At 44.5% G+C, this 20759-nt stretch overlaps 1 protein-coding gene across 1 annotated transcript; it reads right to left on the bottom strand.

The window, feature by feature from the left end:
• Positions 1–16577: 16577 nt before the first annotated feature.
• On the bottom strand, positions 16578–20479 carry GATAD1 (GATA zinc finger domain containing 1). The gene is made up of 5 exons (XM_075419344.1): positions 20206–20479; positions 20002–20127; positions 19465–19524; positions 17623–17806; positions 16578–16869 (listed from the first exon to the last, which is right to left on the bottom strand). Exons 1-5 carry the CDS (start codon positions 20395–20397, stop codon positions 16679–16681), a joined length of 753 nt encoding a protein of 250 aa, XP_075275459.1. The 5' UTR covers positions 20398–20479; the 3' UTR covers positions 16578–16678.
• Between the last annotated feature and the right edge of the window lie 280 nt (positions 20480–20759).

The raw sequence follows: 20759 nt of genomic DNA on the forward strand, positions 1-20759 counted from the left end.
AAGAAATAGAAATGAATAGAAACCATATTGTCATTATAAGAAAATCCACGGTGTTCCTGCATGTGCACTGTCGAAGGTTATGTGTGATTTAGGTCCCCTTGCATCAAAAAGGAGACAGCAGAACTGGGAAAGCCAGTTCAGCTACTGAGGAGTCCTAAACATGCACCTCTGAACTACAGGCATGTTTTGGGAAGTAATATGGTGGTTGCCTGGGTCTTAAAACCCTTTCCTGAGGCATCGGAAGCTGGGATTTGGCCCTTGTTGGAGGTGGGCTACTACACAGAGTTTAGGTTTGTCCCCATACACCTGTTCTTACGTTAATCTGAACCTCTGCTTCTGAACACTGGGGAAAGAGAGAACATAGAGATATGTGACAGAAACATGAGGGTTGCTGTGGAGGGCAGTGTGCCTGCCAGCACTGGCGGAAAGCGCAGAGCAAGAGCAAAAGGCACGGTCTGCGTCAGCAGCGATGGCCACTGCTCCCCGTCAGCCAGCCCAAGGAGCGGGGCCGGCCCAGACCGCAGTGCACACAGGTCCTGCGCAGCGGGCCCTGCGCTCCCCAGGAGGAGAGCGGCAGCAAGGCAGAACACCACACACGCCGGTCCTTCACAGCACTAATGTGAGCACGTAAGACCAACTTCAGAGATCTGTCGAACAGATGTTCCCCAGATCTTGCGCTGAGGTTCGTTACGCTGATTCTCTGCAAGAGACATTGCTACTCATTTCTACCGCAAAGTACTACAGTGGGTTGGTTAAAAATACTGTTGGTCACTGAAAGCCGAGGTGAACTTCTCTGTTCCTCTTCTCACGGTCTCAACTTGTTCAGGGTGAGCTGCAGGGCATCACCAACAGGTTAAGCTTGACTTGGAAGCCTACAGAGGAAGTATATTGCAATATGTGTTCCTGTCATTACCCCACAGTATTTGTTTCGATTTATAGCCTTATATGGATATGTTAAGCTTCAACATACCATTTCCACTTATCTCATCAAGGGAGCAATTAAGCCACCATCAGGATCTGCAGACTCTGCAGGTAAGATGCAGTTGCTTTTGGTTTTTGTTTTGGCCAACAATAAATGCAGCATCCACTTCCCTTCCCTCCGCAAGTTGTGATCAGCTTCTCATGAAGAAGGGGACAAATCTTTTACCTTGCCTACCAGTGGGCTATTAGTAAGCAGTTTAGAAACAAAGATCTAAGAAACCAGCAAGAGAGAAACAGAAATTACCAGGATCAGCACCACGAAAAACTATTGATCCTCCTGACACAAAAGGCTTGCTTTCTCACACACCGTACGACCATCTCACTTTTGGTTGTACGCAAAAGATGAATGCAGGTAAGTTTTTCAATAATCTTTACTACCTGATATTTGCTTATAACCTTTGATGATGTTCTGTTGACTGTGTATTTAATTTTTAAAATACTTCTGCAATGCCTACTTTGTGCACTTAGACTTTGCAGCTAGCTTACGCATCCAGCACTGAACCGAGCGGTGCACAGTGATCACCAAGATCTCACAGATAAAGGCCTTGTTTCTTGAGAAATATTGACAAATCTTTCACTTGGCCACTCATTATGATGTCTTCAGTCGATTCCGATTTTGCTGTTTATAGACACTAATTGGCTTGTGACATTTTGGAAGGTGAGAAGCATGTGGAAAATAAGATCTGGCGCAAAATGACAATCTCTCCAATGAAAGACCACCTCATCAGAAGACAGAAGAGGGAAGATCTCCTGTCATTCTACCTTCGTATGCAGGATGAAAAAAAACCACGTTCTTCTAAGAACAAGGAAGATGAGATTTTCACTCTGCCGTGTCCTGACTCCTTGAGGAGAGGTAACTGGAAAATTCCATATGAGGATTCCCATAACTTGGGAAAGAGCTGCTCTCAAAAAAGGCATGCTGATTAACAGGACGGGGTATCTTTGCTTTAATTCTTAATGGCCTACTGAAATCTAGGCTTGGGAGAGAAGAGGTTCCCAAATTCTACTTAGATATTTCAGATTCATTGCCACAAGCAGCCTTACAGTGTCATTTTATCCAAATGTGATCTTACCAGAAAGAAAGGGAACATTGATTGTGTAGGATACTACATACATTGAAAAGGATTATCGGAGTTTGACCTTCTGAGGACAAAAATAAACATTCCTACTGACGTCCCCTAGAAAAACATTTACGTTAAGAAAAAAAAATTGTGTGAGTGTTTTGAGCCTGGATCAGTTAACAGAGCCAGTTTACAGCAAGGCACATTACGCTGACAGAGGCAGAGAGGTGATGCTCTTCAGGAAAGAAATGGACACAAGGACCATCAGCACAGATTGTGTAGGAGGGCAGCAGAAACTTCTGAAAGGAGCTTTGCCCCTAAAGAAAACCTGAACTTCTTCCTGAGAGAAGAGGAACACTCCTGCTCTGTTGTTCCTAAATTGAAAGGGTTCGGAAGATTTTGAGGGGGCCCAGGTTGCCATATGTAAGAAAACAGATGCCTGGGTTTACTGTTCTGAGTCAGCTAGAGGAGCAACGCCCAGCACAATATAATCTTGATGTTTTCAGGTAAAAACAACTTTTCTACCCACAGCTAGAATCCAATTATACTTCTTTTTCATTAAACAGACATCGAAGTACTTCAGCGTTTCATCAAGAAGTATGAACCACCTGGAGAAGTTGCCCGTGAAGAAGTTGTTATTATGAATGAAGAGGCTAATGTTCAAAAAAAGAAGCAACGAGAGGAAGATAGCAACGGAATTTGCAACCCATGTGCAAGAACAAAGATGACAGCCAGCAAGCAGATGTTCTGCAAGGGCCAGTGTTAGAATGACCAACTAGAAGGGTTGAACCCAGAAATTAATTTAATCGTCCTGAACGTAAGCGTGACTGTGTGGATGAAAGAGAGAATTGCCAAATACAAAATTCTGTTGTCAACAGTCACAAAATTGTGGAGCGGGGAGCTACAAAAATAGCTATTAACAACTGTTCATTATTGTAAAGATATTTCTGCTTGGGACATGACGTTCATCTTTCATAATTTTGGAGAGGTGAACTGTTAGCGGAGATATATATCAATTCTATCTGTGTGATAAACTACGATGAATCTATGTGATATCTGTGTGACAATTAGATTAAAACTATAATTTATTTCTCTGATCTTTGTAATCCAATAGCTGTAAAGAGCAGCTGACATTACAGTTCTGTAAGGCCATTAAGGCCTTTATTAATCATAACACACAATGTATCACCAACCACAATAAATGTGATCTTTCCGTCTTGTGTAATACTCATTGTAAAGCTGAAGACTGCATTACCTGAAGTTGAAGGCTGCATTGCCTCAAAGCAAGGCTAGGATTGGATACCTACAGCTAAGTCCAAACTCTAGGGGCCAGCTCCTGTTCTTTGTGTGCGTCCAGACTTTGCCGGGATGAATGAGATGATTGCCATGTGGCATGGCACAGCAGCAAGAGGGGAACCCCGGCCTCATTTCAGAAGGAGCCCAAGGAGCCACACACTTCTTTATCAGCTGTGTTTGCATAGGAGTCATGTTTTCCCAGAGGAGGGTAGCATTCCCCTTCCAACAAAGCCATTGCCCAAATGCAAACAATGGTTTTACCAAGCATGTATTGTTCTGGTACAGGAAAGTTCAGGTGATTGTAAGGGCTACTCCTCCCACAAATTTCCCCCACCTACCCAGATTACTCAAGCCTGATCCTGAAGGTTTTTATTAGGAACTGTCATCCATTTGGTGTATAGATTTCTCTGTGTGTTACCCAGTCTGTATGAACTACACCCCAACCCCGACTGTAAAAATTCTGCATTTGTCCATGTCCCATTTCCCACCCCCTGTACTGGCAAATCCCCTTTGTACATCCTTCCCAGAAAGTGGTCCATGTATCCCTAAAAGCCCGTCATGATTTTATGTCGCGTGGCAGGTTGTGACCCCGTATTCCTAGTGGCCACAGATATCAAGTGATGTCGCATATAATATGGGAAAGATGTTCATTAAGGGCTAATTGTACTGGTTTACATTCAGCAGCCCATGCTATATAATCTAGGGTCATACAGATAGACTGCATGAATTATTTTCTGAACGTAATTGATTCAACTTCCAGAGTTGCCACCAACATGTCCATGGATTTCAATACTTGTCCAGAGGCTAATCGTCCTTTTGTTAACAGCCCCACCACCACTTGGAGGTGATTTGCATGTGCAGATACTTCTGCTATTTTTTTTCACATTCCATACCACAAAATCTGTATTCCCAGCACCCCATAAAGAGCTAGAAAAGTCCCATTTTTGTCATTTAACCTCTGGCGTGATTAATTCCCTTTGTGGTGAATAAATTTGGCCATGTCTACTATGCTTTACACTGAAAAGGCAGCAATTTGCATACTCCAAGTCTATTTTGTATATCATGTAGACGCCACTGATGGTGTTTCCTAATTCTTCTGACTCCCTTGTAGGTGTAAAAATTTTACTCCAAGTGTTGGCCTTCTCCTCTCCCCACTACCAGTTTCTTGTACTTCACAGCAAGTTTTGCAGGGGATTTGCTATAGCACTCTAATCTGGTATAAATTCCTTACAAAATACTACAAATCCTAAAAATCTATGCAAAGTTTTCTTATTGCTAGCAGGCGTTAAATATGTGAATAATTTCTTCGGCGTAGGTAATTCCCCACCCAGTAGGACTTAGCTGGGTACCTAGATATTCCACCCCCGTGTAACAGGTTGTGCTTTGACGCTATTTACTTTAACTCCCATCTCTACAGCTTCAAGAACTTGTTTAGTGCATTCCAAACATGCTTCTCTTGTTTCTACCTTAACTAAAATATCATCAAAGTATCGGGCCCACCACTTTTCCTTGTTGTTCAAGGCTTTTAGCACTTCCTTTAATTCTGACAGAAGATGGACAGGGAGTTATGAAAGCCTTGGGGTGATAATGTCCAAAAATAATATAATAATATAATAATAATCCTTGCCAAGTGGAAGGCGAATATTGTTTTTGGACACTAATTACCCTTTTACACTATTTTCCTTTGGGTATCCTCCTCCTTCAATGGGATAGATCAAAACCCATTGGAAAAGTCCAATACTGAAAGCCACTTACACCTGTGTGGCACCTTTGCATTAATTTTGGGGCGGCAGGCTACCAGCGGGGCTAAGGCAGCTGTGCCCCGATTCAATGCACGATAGTCAACAGTAAGGTGCCAAGTGCCGTTTGGTTTTCTAAACGGCCACACAGGCACATTGGTGCATGGAGTGTCCTTCTTGATGTTGCCTTGATCATATAATATCCAGATGATGATCTGTACATCTTCCCTTACATCCTTTGGGACTGGGTATTGGTTTTGGGGAGGGGGGGCATTCTCCTTCAGTTTCTGTTGGTTCTATTTTTAATCTGCACCCTCCTGCCCTGCCCAAGGACTCGGTAGCCCGACATATACAATATTCCAACCCGGGAGGATTAACCCTGGGCTTGATGCCTTTAATGGCTCCTACCACCCATCCTGCACCCCGTACCACAACAGGGTGCTCATGTTGAATCCATCATTTCCTATTGCACATATCTGCACAACTTCCAATTAAAGACAAGTAACCTCATATGTCATAAGGGACTGCTTTTACCCACTGACAATTAATTTAATAGATTTGTCTTAATCCTCAAGTACGAGTTAATCAAATTCTTGCCACCCATATCCCTCAGCTCTTCCTACCCCCAAAAAGATTGTCTCTTTTTCTGATGTGGTGGTTAGCTAGTTAGGGTAAGTGATGACCCAGTATTAATTAAAAATCTAGTCCCTGCCATATTCAGACATGCGCTCTGGATCGCTGGTTGTCCTGTGGCGGGATTGATTTTGATATTAATGCTTAACCTACCCCCTGTGGTGGGTCACACTAATGAAGGGGTGAGTCATTGCTGCTACTTCCGTAGACCTTGGTGGTTTGTCTGAGCAAGTCATATGCCAGAACATTTAAAGCACCTTTCTCTAAACAGAAAATTGTTAAATTCCACCCGCTTTAGGCATTTCCAACCATCCTTGCCTAATTGTGATCTGTATTTCATAGACTGATTTTGTTCCCCATGACGGTGTGTCAAAAGCGATGTAAGAGCTCGCCTGCCTCCTCCAGCCACTGCAGCCCAGGACCTCTCTGGCCCAGAGGCTGGAGCCCAGCCCATGAAACCCCGGGGACCCGGGGTCTCTGCCCAGGCTGAGGGATGAGGCAGTCCCTGTCCTCTTTGCACATTCATCAGTAGTGAAACTGAGCATGGATCACAGAGACACGGGGGCTGGAAAGCTGCCTGGGGGTGTTGGTCCACATCTGGCTGAACATGAGCCAGCAGTGTGCCCAGGTGGCCAAGGCGGCCAACAGCATCCTGGCTTGTCTCAGGAACAGCGTGGCCCGCAGAAGCAGGGAGGTGATCGTGCCCCTGTACTCAGCACTGGTGAGGCTGCACCTGGAGTACTGTGTGCAGATTTGGACCCCTCACTACAAGAAAGACATTGAGGTGCTGGAGTGTGTCCAGAGATGGGCAACGAGGCTGGTGAGGGGTCTAGAGAACAAGTCTTACGAGGGGCCCTTGAGGGAACTGGGGCTGTTTAGCCTGGAGAAAAGGAGGCTGAGGGGGGACCTTATTGCTCTCTACAACTGCCTGAAAGGAGGCTGTAGTGAGGTGGGTGTTGGTCTCTTCTCCCAAGTAACTAGTGATAGGACGAGAGGCAATGGCCTCAAGTTGCATCAGGGGAGTTCAGATTCACTATTAGGAAAAATGTCTTTACTGAAAGAGTGGTCAGGCATTGGAACAGGCTTCCCAGGGAAGTAGTGGAGTCACCATCCCTGGAAGTGTTCAAAAAAAATGTGTAGATGTGGCAGTTCCGGACATGGCTTAGCAGGCATGGTGGCGATGGGTTGCTGGTTGGAGTTGATGAGCTTAGAGGTCTTTTCCAACCTTAATGGTTCTATGATTCTATGACACACAGACATCCCCACAGACACACATGCAGACAGGACACCGACATGACCAGCCTCACGCACTGCCACAGGCAGGGCACTGCCTTCAGCAGCACCTACGCGCAGCACTGACACAACTCATGCACATGGACAGCCAAGTCGCTGCCTCCTCTGGGGCCGGCAGAGACGGCAGGTCACTCACACAGGCACACACAGCGCTCTCCAGTTCACGAGCACACAGAGGTTCGTGCACCCCTCGAGTACCAGCATGGCCCCTCTCTCTGCCGGACACCCCTGCCCATGTCCCGGGCCCCCCTCACACGCTTGTGCATCACAGGCACACCTGATCCAGGGGAAGACACAGACACACGTCCCCACGGCAGCTGGCACCGGGCACATCGGCCATGACCTGCAGTCCCACTCCAGCTGCTGGTGCCGAGTCCCTCGCTCATGCCGCTCCCCGCCGTAGCGAGCTTTGGGAGCACACGCCATCCTCGCCGCAACGGTTCCATCAGCCGAGGCACCCGCATCCCCAGCCTGACCCCAGTGGCCAGCACCAAATCCCCTCGCACACACACAGCTCTCACCAGCAGCTGGCACGTAGACCATGCAGCACCCACATGCCAGGTAGAGTGAGATAGTTAATAAAAGCTCTAATAAGAAGATATGAGGTGACAAGGCCGGGCCACAGTGACCAGGCACAGGGCCCAGCCAGAGAAGTGTGCTGACCAGCCCCATCAGGATTTCCATCCGCAAGCTTGTTCTCTTTTTCGTCATCACCCCAGTTTTGCGAAGACCTTGGTCAGACAATTTTAATTCAAAGAATAAACAGTCTCACACTCCACTTCTCCTTGCAGGGGACTCATCACAGGCTCTGCTAGAAGAGATCATGGCAGAAACAGGCTGTGCAAAAACTGCAAACAGCAGTACTAAATCATCGGAGTAGATAATGGTATTCGGCTGGCAGTGCTGAAGGAACCTACCTACCAATGTAACCACACGACTCTCACTTAAAGCCAGGTGGGTGGCAGCATGGCAAATACAATGCCAACTTGTGAAGCTACTCCCAGAGAAGACTTGGGGTAGCACAGTCCATAAGCTCCGTGTCCACATGGACAAATTAGTAGAACGTACTGAAAAGAGAGGCACGTTAACAGGTAGCGTATATAGGGGGAGAGCTAGCACGGTTTTTTGGAAAGAGGAATTCCGCCTCACATAGTTACTGGCATTTTTTTAAGACCTCAACAAATCTGTGGACGAGGGAAATCTGATCGCTGTATTTTGCTGGATTTTCTGAAAGCTGTTAAGAAAGAGCTTCACCACTCTTATGCAAACAAAGCAACCCCTGAATAAGAGGGATGGTTCTGGCATGAGCAAGTTTTTAAAAGATGGAAAAAACAAAGAGTTTGAGTGCATGATTAATTCTGAAAGTGGTAGAAAGCCAGTGATGACTCCTGCAAGGACCTTCTTCCATGGCCTGTAGTATTTAACATATTCATAAATGGTCTTGACAGGGAGTGAAGAGTTAAACAGCAACAACAACAAAGAAAACCCTTCATGAGTAAGATTTTCAGGTCTATAAAAACAAAGTTTGGTAATAAAACAATACAGACGACCTTCAGAAAAGTTGCTGACTGCAGTGAGCAGATAAAATTTTATGTAAATAAATAGAAAGGGAAAGGATTTCTTTCTCTTACACGCCATACTACTGCCCCAAACTTAGTTATAAGGAAGAGAGGAACAAAGGTGAGTTTTCCAAGATTTACCACCTGGTATTTGCTTATCACTTTTGATGATGTTCTTTTGACTGTGTATTTCATTTTTAAACACTTTTGCCACAACTGCTTAGTGCACTTAGACACTGGGCACTTTGTGTACCTAGATTTTACAGCTAGCTTTTGCATTCAGCATTGAACTGAGAGGTGCACGGAGGTCACCAAGATCTCACAGGTAAAGGCTTTGTTTCTTGAGAAATACTGACAAAGCTTTCCCTTGGCCACTCAGTATACTGTCTTCAGCTGATTCTTCTTCGGAAGGTAATAGTCACTAATTGTTTAGTGACATTTTGGAAGGTGGAAAATAATGTGGACAAAACAACCCAGTGCAGAACAATGACCAGTGTGAAGGATGGGTATCAGTCAGCAAGATCCTGGTGGAAGGAGCACCTCATCAAAACACCAGAGAGAGAAGATCTCCTGGGATCCTACCTCCACAAGCAGATGCAAAAAAAAGCCGTTCCGCTGTAAACCAGCTAAATGACATTTTCACTCTGCCATGTCCTGACTCCTTGAGGAGAGGTAACTGGAAAATTCCTTGTGTGGTTTCCCCTCATTTTGGAAATTTGCTTCAATTTCCAAGTACTTGGCAGATCAGGCTAACAGGTTACAAAAGGGAAAATATGAGGGGCTGCTTTACACCCCAAATGCAATGGGAGTCTGGTTCTTTGCACGCGTTGAGTAACACGGACTGCTGCAGCGACTACCTGACCCCAGGCAAAGCAGATCAGCAACTCCTGGGAATGTTTCTGTGTTCTTCCGCAGGTTTGTGTGACATACGAACTGACTGTATTTGCTAGCGGAGATATTACACAAGCAGGGAATTACTGTAGGCAACTGCTGTTTTCCTTCTACTTGTTTTTTCAGCAGTGTAGAGGAAATCAGACTACTCACCAAATCCATTAAGTGGACATTTTCAATGTTGAAGGAAGGGAAGGTCACTCTCTTCGCATGAACCTTCTCATCTTCAGCACACAGGCTCCAGAAAGCATCACAGACGATCTCGGGCACAGACTTTTGAAATCTAGGCAGCGTAAATCACCCTACATACCATCACCAGTACAAAGCCCTTACTGTTCACCACTGTTACTTGTCTATTACTGTTCCTTAGTTGTCTTTGACATTTCAGTTCATCACTCTGAGTTCTTGGCCCTCTGGGCATTGTAGATGTAAAGGGACGTGGGTTTGAGAAGCGTGCAAAGAAAGCTCAGGGAAACAGCACTAAGCACAAGCAGAGGGGCCATTTTTATCCACTGACACCCTGGCAGTCCTGCTGTGCTCAGCGGACATGCTGAAATGTGCATTTTACAGTCCTGTACAATGTTGTAACTACTGCTTTGTCTTTGCCCAGGACCAGGGTGTCATGGCAGCTGGAGAACTATTGCTGGTTTCCCCTTGCACTTACACAAGTACCCAGAAATGATGCACCGGACTGCTGGAGAGGTTGTTCACAGTAACACCTGAGACCTCTCCCAGAGCTGTTCAGGTTGGTATTTTGCTGCTTCTCTTCCTACATCTTTTGGTTTTCTCGGTTCTTAGGATTATGACACAAGAAGGAAATTAGTCTAATTCTTTACCACTTTCTCTTCCCATTTTTCTTACTCCTTTTTCTTCATTGAAGACTGGAATTGCAATGTGATGGTAGTAAAAAGATATATACCTAGCCCTGTGTGCTAGAAACCATAAAGTTCTCCTTATTGACTTTTAGGTTTTCCATTGCCCCCCAGCCAGTTCTTTATGTTGAAAGGGTCTATGTTGGTCTATCGCACCAATTGCCATAATTTTAACTTACCTGCAAGTTCAGGGCTCTGCATGTTCAGTTAGCTCTCGTTGCGACATTTGGTGAGGTGCAGAGCGTAAAGAAAGAAACCCTAGCAGCAAGGGGCTCTCAGGCAGGGAAAGGAGGGGAAGGAAAAGCCAAGTTGCTCTTTCTAAAGCATGATCTATTAACTGGGTCCCAAGTCTGGCTTCTGCTCTGGAGTGGGCTCAGGTCCTGCCCACCCAAGGCTGTCCGTACTGCTGCAGGTAGCTCTGCCCGTCACATTCAGGTGTTTGAAGGACACGCAGAGACACAGAAAATGCAGCAGCAGAAAAAAGCCTTTGTTAGAATGTAAAACCCACGGGTATGCCCATGTACTGCTTATCAAAAAGCTCCTAGGCATAAAATAAAACCAGGAAAATTAAATAGATTAAATTCTGGAAAAGCATGTCCCTTGTGTGTTTTCCCTTGATCCAGCCTTTAATATAAATCTGAAAATCTTCAGTAATACTCACTCAGGCAAGTTAGAGGTAACAAATCATTTAATATACACCCAAAGTGGTGTGTCTTTGATCTGCCTACAAATATATGACAAATACCAGAGGAAAAAATAGCATTTGTTTATTTACATGACTTAAAAGTATATACCTGAAAGGATTTCTCCATTTCAACTGGTATGGCTTTGAGTAACTAAGACTTTATTTCTATAATAGGAAAATATATTGAACTAATAATTGAATATTTAGTGGACAGTTTTTACACGTATGAAATCCGAATGCTTAGCTTTCAGCAATTAAAGCTGTTACTCGTTATTTGCTATGTTTAGTTGAGATACCAGTCACTAAAAATGTTTTGTTTGGGGTCTTTTTTCATTTATTTTTTACTGGGATGAGCATTGCTATTATTATCCTGTGTACGATTGGTAACCAAATTACTTCAAAGAATGCCTCTTATGCTTTAATAGAGGTAACTATATTGCTGAAGTCCATGATTTTTTCTCTGCCAGCTCTTTTATTTCTCCTAAATAAATACAGAAGTGAAAATTCTCCTCAAAAAGTAGTTTTAAAAAACAATGTCTGCATTGTTTCTGCAACAGAATTTTTTTCCTGTTCTGCAAGGCAAATGCTGTGAATATTATTGATTTCCTACAACTATAAAAATGGTGTTCTCTTCCTGCAGGCAGACAGAACTAAGGTATGCTTCAGAGCACACTGCATGTTCTATGCATTACTCAGTATATAGCATATTATACATACTCTGTATTTTAGTTCCTAGCTACATGTTCCATCTTTAGAACCAAAACTGCTTAATGAAAACACCTTTGGACTGGTCACAAAGCCCTGAACCTTACTGCAAGGCCATAAATTCAGTAGTAGGGTATCCACTCACAGTCCAATGATGCACGAATGAAACCTACCTAAACTTTTCGCGGGGGGGGTACCAAAGAAGAAAAGCAAGCAGGGTGGGTGAGCTCAGCTCCTTCAGTCGCACGCCACCAAAGCCGGTCCTTGTGGGACCCCGCGACTCCCCTTCTGCTGTTGAGTTCATTTCGCAGGCCTTCCTTTCGCCCTTTGTTTTCCCAATATGAGAAATTCTGGGAGAGACACGTTGCTCTTGGAGGTCCCATTCTTTCAGCTCTGTCCATAAGAAGCTGTCCGGAGAGTCAGTCATTCTTCCCACGTTACTGGCTGATGTTCTGACCATGAAAAACGAGGACAGTGCACTTTTCAAATTCCTATAAAGTTATAATGCTTTAAACACAAACATTGCCTGAGGATCCAATCTCTTTAGGGACCTTATCATCAGAATCCTCACCCATTTGGGTTATTGTTTGGCACTCTCCAGTATAATCAAAAACTAAAAAAAAAAACACTTCATGTTTACTAAGAGAGGTTGCTCTATATCTCTCTAATAAAATAAAAAGTCTCTTTTTTTTCTCTTTTTAGACAGTAGTTAGAAGTATAATACTTGGAAATATTTTAGAGTAAATATTTCAGGCATTTTTCTGCCACTGGCTTGCTTTCTGCTTCAGCACTTCGAACTAACAGGTTGCTTCTTATGTCTTAGTTCCCCTGATACAATGATGATAATGCAACTTCGAGAAATAACTGTGTTTGCAACTCTGTTACTGTTTTTATTTGCTCTGAAGGCAAAAGTGAATACTATTAACGGATTATGTAGCAACAAATAATCCAAGCTGTCATGATTTTAATGACAGTTTTATAACTGTTTTATCGAGTCACTCAATTTCTAGTACTTCCGTTTGCATCTCCAAAACTAGCAATGCTCACAGGAAAAAAATAAAATAAAATTAAGTAGTCTGTGCTGGAAACTGCTAAACCTACCAGGGCTGATCCTGCTCTCCCACAAATCTCTGTCCCAGCTTCATTCTTCGGTCCACAGGTTTGCTATCCTAAGGGTGAGAGAAGTCAAAACATGCAAGGAGAATGTGTTGTATTTCAAAATGGGTTTTTCTCATGAACTATTATCATTTATCTGTTCCATTCTTAGAGCCTTTCTTGGAAATGTTGATGAGTATCAACAGAAACGCAGCAGCAGCTGGAAGTCAGTTTAAGAAGTTAATAAAAACAGAATTAGAAACCAATGTGTTTTATGGAATTATTCCACTTATTAACAGACCAGGAAAAGGAGTAAAAGCTTAAGGCAGCTGCAGTAATTTCAGGATTTATCTTTATGCATGTCACTGATGTTAGTTTATTAACCACCATCCCTAATAACATGTAATTTTGCGGGGTTCAAAACGTGTTGGCCAGCTGCAGCTAAAGACAGTCTCACTGTGCTTGGTGTCCTCAGGAAAGCCTGACAAGCACAACCGTTATCAACCACCCCAAGTATTCTGCTGATTATCGAGGCAACTGTCTGTATCCTTACAAATTCACACGTAAGTGGTTTAGTTGACATGCACTTACTAGATACACTGACATGAGTGAGCCCACACGGTGCAGTACCTGTCAGCACCCCATCTGTCAGGGGTACTACCGGTAGCTTCAACCACACTGCAGCAAACAAAACAAAAATGTTTAAATGCAGAGCTCCTTTCCTGTGTTAGGGAGTCCGGCAGAAATTTTTAGAAGCCAAGTTTTGTGTTCAATCAGCTGATTAGCAATTTTTTTTTCTGTGTGATTTTTTGCCTGTTTCATTCCTTAATGAACGGGAAGACCAGACAGCTAAAAAGGTATTTAATGTTCCTGTGGGTTGTCTCATAAGAAAAGCTGATGAGTCTTGCATCTTCCAAACCAAACAATTCTCTGTCACAGTTAGGAAAGTAACAGAACTGAGGCGGATTCACATTTGTTTTAGATTACCTGCTACATCATTTAATAGCCTGGGTTTATTGTGCAGTTGTTTTTTGCATTTGTTTTTTTAACGTAATCAGAACACAGGTTTCTTAAATTTAGTGCTGCTGGTGATGCAAATGCAGTGAGGCATGACATTTTTATTTGATCCTGGCTTTCATTTCATGGTGGCAAAGCTCACAGTTCTTTCTTTGCTTTTTCTTACAGAAGTTCCAGGTTTCAGATCCTCTACCTGAATCTCTACTGTTTGCCACTGTAAGCAGAACATTTATACGGCATACCTTTTTTCGTAACAGTAAGACATTATCTTGCTTCAAACTCTTTTGCCTACGTTTTCAAACTGTGCTTAATGGAAGGCTGCAGTCGCTCCCCTGTCTCAGTATCACTGGCTGTTTGACACAGGAGGGTGCCGAGACCTGTGCATCAGCAGGTCATTCTGCAAAACAAACTTCAAATCATGAACCATACACTGGCATTTCTCTAAATTGTCCCTTTCCTATCACAATTTATTGACAAATAAGGCAAATGACAAGCAAGTCCTTTTCATTTGGTGTAAACTGTAGAAACTCAAAAAAGCAGAACTGGATGTAAGCATTTTTTTCCCTCTGCCTATGCAGATTTGACAAGGAAGGTCGCTGAGCTTGGACGTCAACCCACAGGAAGAGTAAAGCGCTACGGATTATGCTGATGCAGCACAGAGACTTTACAGATCTGTTGCTATGCTCTTCTTTACTTCCCTATTATTTGGGTGACCACATAGCCAAGCATGAAGTTTTAGCAAAACTCCACTTTTACCTGAAGGCGGGCAAGTTACATCTCAGTCACGTATTCTGGCAAGGTGATTACAAAATGTATTTTCATGTAATAGCCTTCATATAGGTAAAAAATTATCTTACAGAATTGTAGAAATACATATTAAAAAAGGAGTGGGCAGCAAAACGTGGCATAACATACTACCTTAATCTATAAGACATTTTACTTTATTCATGAGATGGTCTCACCACAAGGTTTAGAGTCAGCCTCATTAATTAATCAGTTATGTTGCAATTATTGCCAGAATCACAGCAATCAGTGACCCCAAGTGAAAACCTTGTGGACTGTAGAGAAATGAGAGGAGGGAAAATTTTGAGTGGAGGGAGTCACTCTGGTTACTGTAAATAGCTTTTAAGTGTCATTATTTTTACTTTCTGATGCTTGCTAATTTAATAAAGACAAATCAGCAAACCAGAAATCTAGAGGAAGTGAGAGAGGAGGAAGGTCAGGAACGAGGTCACCTTGGGACCAATTACTGCAACCTGCCGAATGTGGACACGCATCTCAAATGTGTGTAGCAACTGAAGTTATTTGAGAATTAACTCTCTGTTAGCAGTGTACTGATAATTTTGAAACATTTTGAGCTACTGACAGTATCCCTTAAATTACGCACCTACTCCCTTAAGGTTGACTATTTTTCCTTGTACTTGAAGAGGACAGAACTGAGGCTGCAGACTGAAATAAATATATCTGGTTCCTGCTGTCTTGGCTCCCACTGTCTTAAAAATTGTCACTATTGGAGACTTTCAAAACGTATTTCATCTTAAATCTAAGCACTTAAATCTAAGCACGAAGATAAAACATAAGTCTAGTGCAACTTTTATAGACTTACATACAATAATCTAAAGCTGCGTTGGGGCTTCTCGTGCTATGGTCACATAACACGTCCAAAAAAGAAGCCAAAACAAACCTGTAAATCTAAATTTTGGGCCGCTTACAGTTCTTACCCTTCACAAGCAGCAGTAACCACCAACCCCAGGGAATTCAGGCCATCTAAGCACATTTCATACTGTTCGGAGCTGACAGGTTTGTAAAAAGTTTAGTGCAGAAAACTTTTAACAGTGGCACTTTAGTACGTGGCATTTTTCCTGTTCTGCTATTTAAAAATCTTCACTGGCATACCAAGACTGTCAATATACAAAATTAGTTTTTATTTCCCTTAGCAAATGTTTTTTTTTTTTTCCATTTGAATTGTTGGAGGATTTTTTTTTTCTTACCATCATCGATTGCAAAGGCTGAAAAAACAATTCAAAAATCAATTTTAAGAGACCAACCTAACACACGCACACAAATATTAACAATGTGAAACTCAAAACATTGTGTCAGTGTTGGCTTGCTCAGGAAACAGAGATACATTTCTGCCATGCAGATGTCAGGATGGCAAAGCCAAATAACATTAGTTTTTAAGTCTGCATCCAGCTTTCCAAGAAATGTATCCCCTTACATAAGCAAAGTTTAGCAGGAACCTACACAGGCCCATGTTTTAGATCCAGCTGAACAAAATTCCCTTAAAAGGTGACTGCTAAACAGCATACAGCCATGTAGATGATTGATTTTTCTTCTTCAGACTAAAACCTAAGTGGATCACTCCTCTCTAGTGTAACAGAAAACTGTTAACTGTATCACTGACCAAATTTAGTATTTATATGAAGCTGGGCTTAAATTATTTAAGACGTAAACAAAAATTGCAGTCACAGCTAACTAAATTAAACAAGTATATAAAGTGCTGAATGCTTAAGAGTACGTCTTTTAACTCCTCCTCTGGAAAAGTCAGAAAATAAGACCACTAAAGGCAACTTTCAGGAGTCAGTTAGTTTGCTCATGAAAGTCGAAGTCATGAAACTAGTGGTTTTGTCCCAAAATGAGCAATACTGTCTGAAGAACAGAGCACGGAAATGATGCATCAAATGTAAAGAAAACTTCCACTTTAAAGATCTGGTATAATTCAAAATAAATAAATACCATAATCCATATAGTAAAATGAACATTTTATAGTTTTTTTTAAATTTCTTGTATGGGGTTCACAGACCTGAGAATACACCCAAAATAACTTGTCCAAAGTATTCCTTTAAAAAGATCATAAATTATTGGTAACAGTCTCTTTAATAGAGATAGCGGGAGTAGGTCCCACGTGAGTCCATATATAGCCTTTCTCAGGTCTTGTGGGAACAGTAGGGAATGGAGACGATCGAGATTTGAAATATTCTGAAGGTGCATGACAAACAAATTCCAGATATTCCATTTTTCTTGGGAGATCTTCTTCTGGTCCTAGAAAAAAATACATAAAGACAAAATTTAAAGGCATAAAATTTGAGTATCCAGGACTTTAAAACATGCAACAACAGCCAACATCCCTTAGAGAATGTGCCTGTTCAATCAATTACTTTGCTGCCCAAGTAGCGTCAAATATTAGGCAGGAAACCGCTACCTTTATTTTTGCTGGGCTGATCTTTTCTTTTTGCATTTGAAACATTGCTATTTGAGCGAAGTACTTTAGTTAATATATTTTAAATAGATACTATTTGTGGCCTGCTTGTCAAAAAAGGACTTTTCTGAATTATTAATAATTTTGTAATCAGCAGCAGAACACTCTCTCTGTCACTGTTTGCACGCTATGTATTTTAAGTAGCCAAGATGAAGATCAGCTAATTCAGGTCACTTTAAAACAAACACTGGTGCATCAGGTTTACTCTGTAATAAATTTGATTCTACCTCTGGAGTAGTATTTTCATCATCAGAGTTGCAGGGCTATAATTGTGCCCGTGAGCGCAAATATTCAAACAATCACACTCACTGCAGCAGTGCTACTCATATTGCATACACAAAATAAATAAAAAAGGTTACTGAAGTAAACAAGATGCTTACAGGATTAGGGTCTAAAATGTGGAAATTACATATGAGATCCTGACCAACTGAAAAAATTGATTTAAAAATTACAACTCCGCATTACTCTAAGCACATATATATATATATATATACACACACACATATAGTTGTATAAAATGAAGGCTTAGAGATTACCTATGATATAGGATGCTGGGTCAAAACAATCTTTGGGGCTGGCCTGCGTAGGAATGAGCCAGGTTAGCGCAGCACTCTTTTCACAGTATTGGTCCTGAATAAACCCACGGATCTGAGCGTAGTATGTTTTTCCATCCTGCTCATCAACCACTGAAACAACATCTCCAATTTGATAGTACACACCCTAGAAGACATACAAACGATAATAAAATCAAACAAACAATCTGATTTTAGAAGCTTCACTCTGTGATTCCGATTCATGAGTATCTTAAGTATCAGCATCTTAAATTATCCCAAATTACCCTAATCTTGAAAGACAGCCTTAATTCAGCCACATGCAAAAGAACGGTGGCGTACGATGGAGCGCCGTCTCACCTACGCAGTCATCAGCACTGCTTGCGCACACCACCCAACGTCCAGGAGCCCGAGTTCAGTCCCAGAACTGCTTTTGAGGCTAGGCAGGCAATTCCACACGGCCTCTGTCCACCAAATGTCTCGGAAGCAACCTGGTCTCATTTGTGGTCAAAGACACAGCTCTCCCAGCTGCTCCACACCCCCCTCTCCCAGGACTGCTACGCCTCCGGTCTGCAAAGCGGTGATGGTCTCCTTCTGTCAGAAGCCGGGGAGTGCGACTCCACCTTCTCGAAAAAGTAACTGTAGCGATTTCCCTGTGTATGCAGGGAAAGCAGCTTTCTGCGTATGAAGAAGTTCACTCACTTGAATGCAAAGGAGTTCCAAAACACAGAGCCACCTCCTGCCGCCTTCCATGGTGCTCTGCAATGCGTGAGGCTGCGCAGCAAAGGCAACTCACTCCACGTTACAACAGCGTCGCACAGCACGATGCTGTGCCTGCACCACCCATATCAGAGTTTGCCAAACACCATCCAGGGGGGCTTTGTTTTTAAAACAGACTCTGAGGACCTCAAAAACACCAAACAACCCCCTTCTCAGCAACACAGCAAAGTATCAAAATAGAAATATTTTGCATAAAGATATCAGGTTAAGCACAACTGCTGACATAATTCTTAGGAACTTCTGAAACAAACAAAAACACGCAAGAAAAGCCATCAATTCTCTTCTGAACCAGTCAACAGCAAATGGCGTTTCACCTGGGATGCGAGACACAAAGTGTCAGGTCTCTGGAGAGCATAGGGAAGCTCAGCCTACCACTAGTCTTCTGGCTGTGCAGTCTCCCAGTGCCTATCCTGATCTTTTCTTTGGGGGAAAAGACATTTCAAATGGTTTGTTTGTACTGCCGGGAAACAAACGCAAACTTCAGCACTTCAAAGCACGAACACCTTGGCATGCTGGTAAAAATGCTCTCCAGCACAAACGTGGGAAGGCAAGCTTCTGCTTGCACTGCAGCGGTCAACAGATCTTGTTCCCAGGGTGTCTGAGACTGCTTGCGCCCAGCTTCGAAACGGGAGCCAGGTTAGATGCCAGGGCAGCGCAACCCATCCCCTCTACAGGCAATATTCCCTGCGCCCAAGGTAGGAAACACCACACAAATCTGAACAACCAGCTACAGTCACTTTCGCTTGATCTCTGCACGGTGAAAATTAAAAGTTTAAAAACCTCAACTGCAATAATTACTACAGAAACCAGATGCATCTTTTTCTTGGAAGAAAAAAACGGGACAACTACGTAAACTCCGGTGGTAAAGCACCTTGCAAGACTGAACGGCAATGACATGAGGCAGAGCAAAACCCTACACCACTGCTAAGCAAGGAGGAACAGTTTCTGTGAATGCACCCCTAGTACCTTCACCGGCTGCAGTCATTTCTGAGATTGGAAATACAAACAGCGAGACCTTCTTGTCAAAGAAACTTGCATAAACCATACCTTATAAAAGATCGATTCTGCTGTAATTATAGTGGATACAGACTCAGGAGCCTTGATGGGCTAAGGAAAGAACAGAGAAATGGAAAAGCCAGAGCATTAAAACAAACCCACCACATAACAAAGTCCCAGGTTGGGGTTTTTTGGCTTTTAGACAATGTACTGATAACGCTACCTTCTTAGAAAAGTAGCAAACACAAGAAATCGGGTGCAAACACTTCAAACACCTGTACTTTAAAATCCCAAACAATAAAGTTAACATTTTCGTTCTCAGGATTGTAAGTGGAGAAGCGAGTACTGAACTGACAGACCGGCCTCCACCCGCGCAAAGCTCCCTCCCTGGAGCAGCGAGCGGCCAGGCTGGGTGCTGCGCTGGCCGGCCCGACCCCGCCGCCGTCACCCGGGGTTCGGGCCGGTCCTGCCGCAGGGGCTGCGGCACCCCGCGCCGGGGGGGGACGTGGGGGGGTGGTTCCTCGGGGGTCCCGCTCGGCCCCAGCCCGGCCGCCCGCCCCCGCCGCTGAAAGCCCCGCAGCCCCTTACGTTTTTTAACTTGAAGATGTGCCTCCTCCCCTTGCCCTTTGTGGAAACCTTCTTCTCCGCGGCGGGCGCGGACTTGTACTTGGTGTTCCTCAGCCGCGCCGACCGCCGGTGGATCTCCTGCTTACTCTAGGGGGGAAAGCACCGAGTAAACAACCCCGAGACCGGGGCTGGGCGGGGCGGGGGCCTCGGCCCCGGCGGGCTCACCTGCTTCCCGCCGCCGCCGCCGCCGTTGCTGTGCTGGGCGGCGGCCGAGGTGGTGGCGAAGGCGGCGGGCCCGGGCGGCGCGGAGCGGGCCGTGCAGTTGTTACACAGGATCTCGCCCTGGCCGCCCTTCTTCCACATGGAGGAGGACGTGCTGCGGCACACGCTGCAGGTGGGCTTCAGCCCCAGCGGCATCCTGCGGCCGGCGGCGGGGCCCGCGGCCCCCGGCACCCAGACGGGAGAACCGCGGCGCCCGCCCCGGCCCCGGCGCCGGCCCCTTCCCGCCGGCGGCGGATGTGGCGGCGGCGGGGCGAGGCGAGGCGCGCCGGGCGGAGCTGGCCCGGCCCGGCCCTCTACTGCCTGCGGGGCCGCCCGCCGGCGGCGGATGTGGCGGCGGCGGGGCGAGGCGAGGCGCGCCGGGCGGAGCGGGCCCGGCCCGGCCCTCTGCTGCCTGCGGGGCCGCCCGCCGGCGGGGGGCGGCCGCGGCCCGGCCGGGCCCGCCTCGCCTCAGCGCCCGCCCCGCGCGGCGCCGCCCCCCGCCCCGCCGCGCTGGGCCC

This window comes from Opisthocomus hoazin, chromosome 4 (genome assembly GCF_030867145.1).
Source record: "Opisthocomus hoazin isolate bOpiHoa1 chromosome 4, bOpiHoa1.hap1, whole genome shotgun sequence".
NCBI classification, from domain to species: domain Eukaryota; kingdom Metazoa; phylum Chordata; class Aves; order Opisthocomiformes; family Opisthocomidae; genus Opisthocomus; species Opisthocomus hoazin.

Bases quoted from the DNA above. Each gene is read 5' to 3' on its own strand.
- GATAD1 (XM_075419344.1), bottom strand. From the start codon at position 20,397: ATGCCGCTGGGGCTGAAGCCCACCTGCAGCGTGTGCCGCAGCACGTCC. The intron at 20,128-20,205 runs GTGAGCCCGCCG...TTTCCCCCCTAG, and splicing joins GCGGCGGCGGCGGGAAGCAG to AGTAAGCAGGAGATCCACCG. The intron at 17,807-19,464 runs GTATGGTTTATG...TATGTCTTCTAG, and splicing joins CAGAATCGATCTTTTATAAG to GGTGTGTACTATCAAATTGG.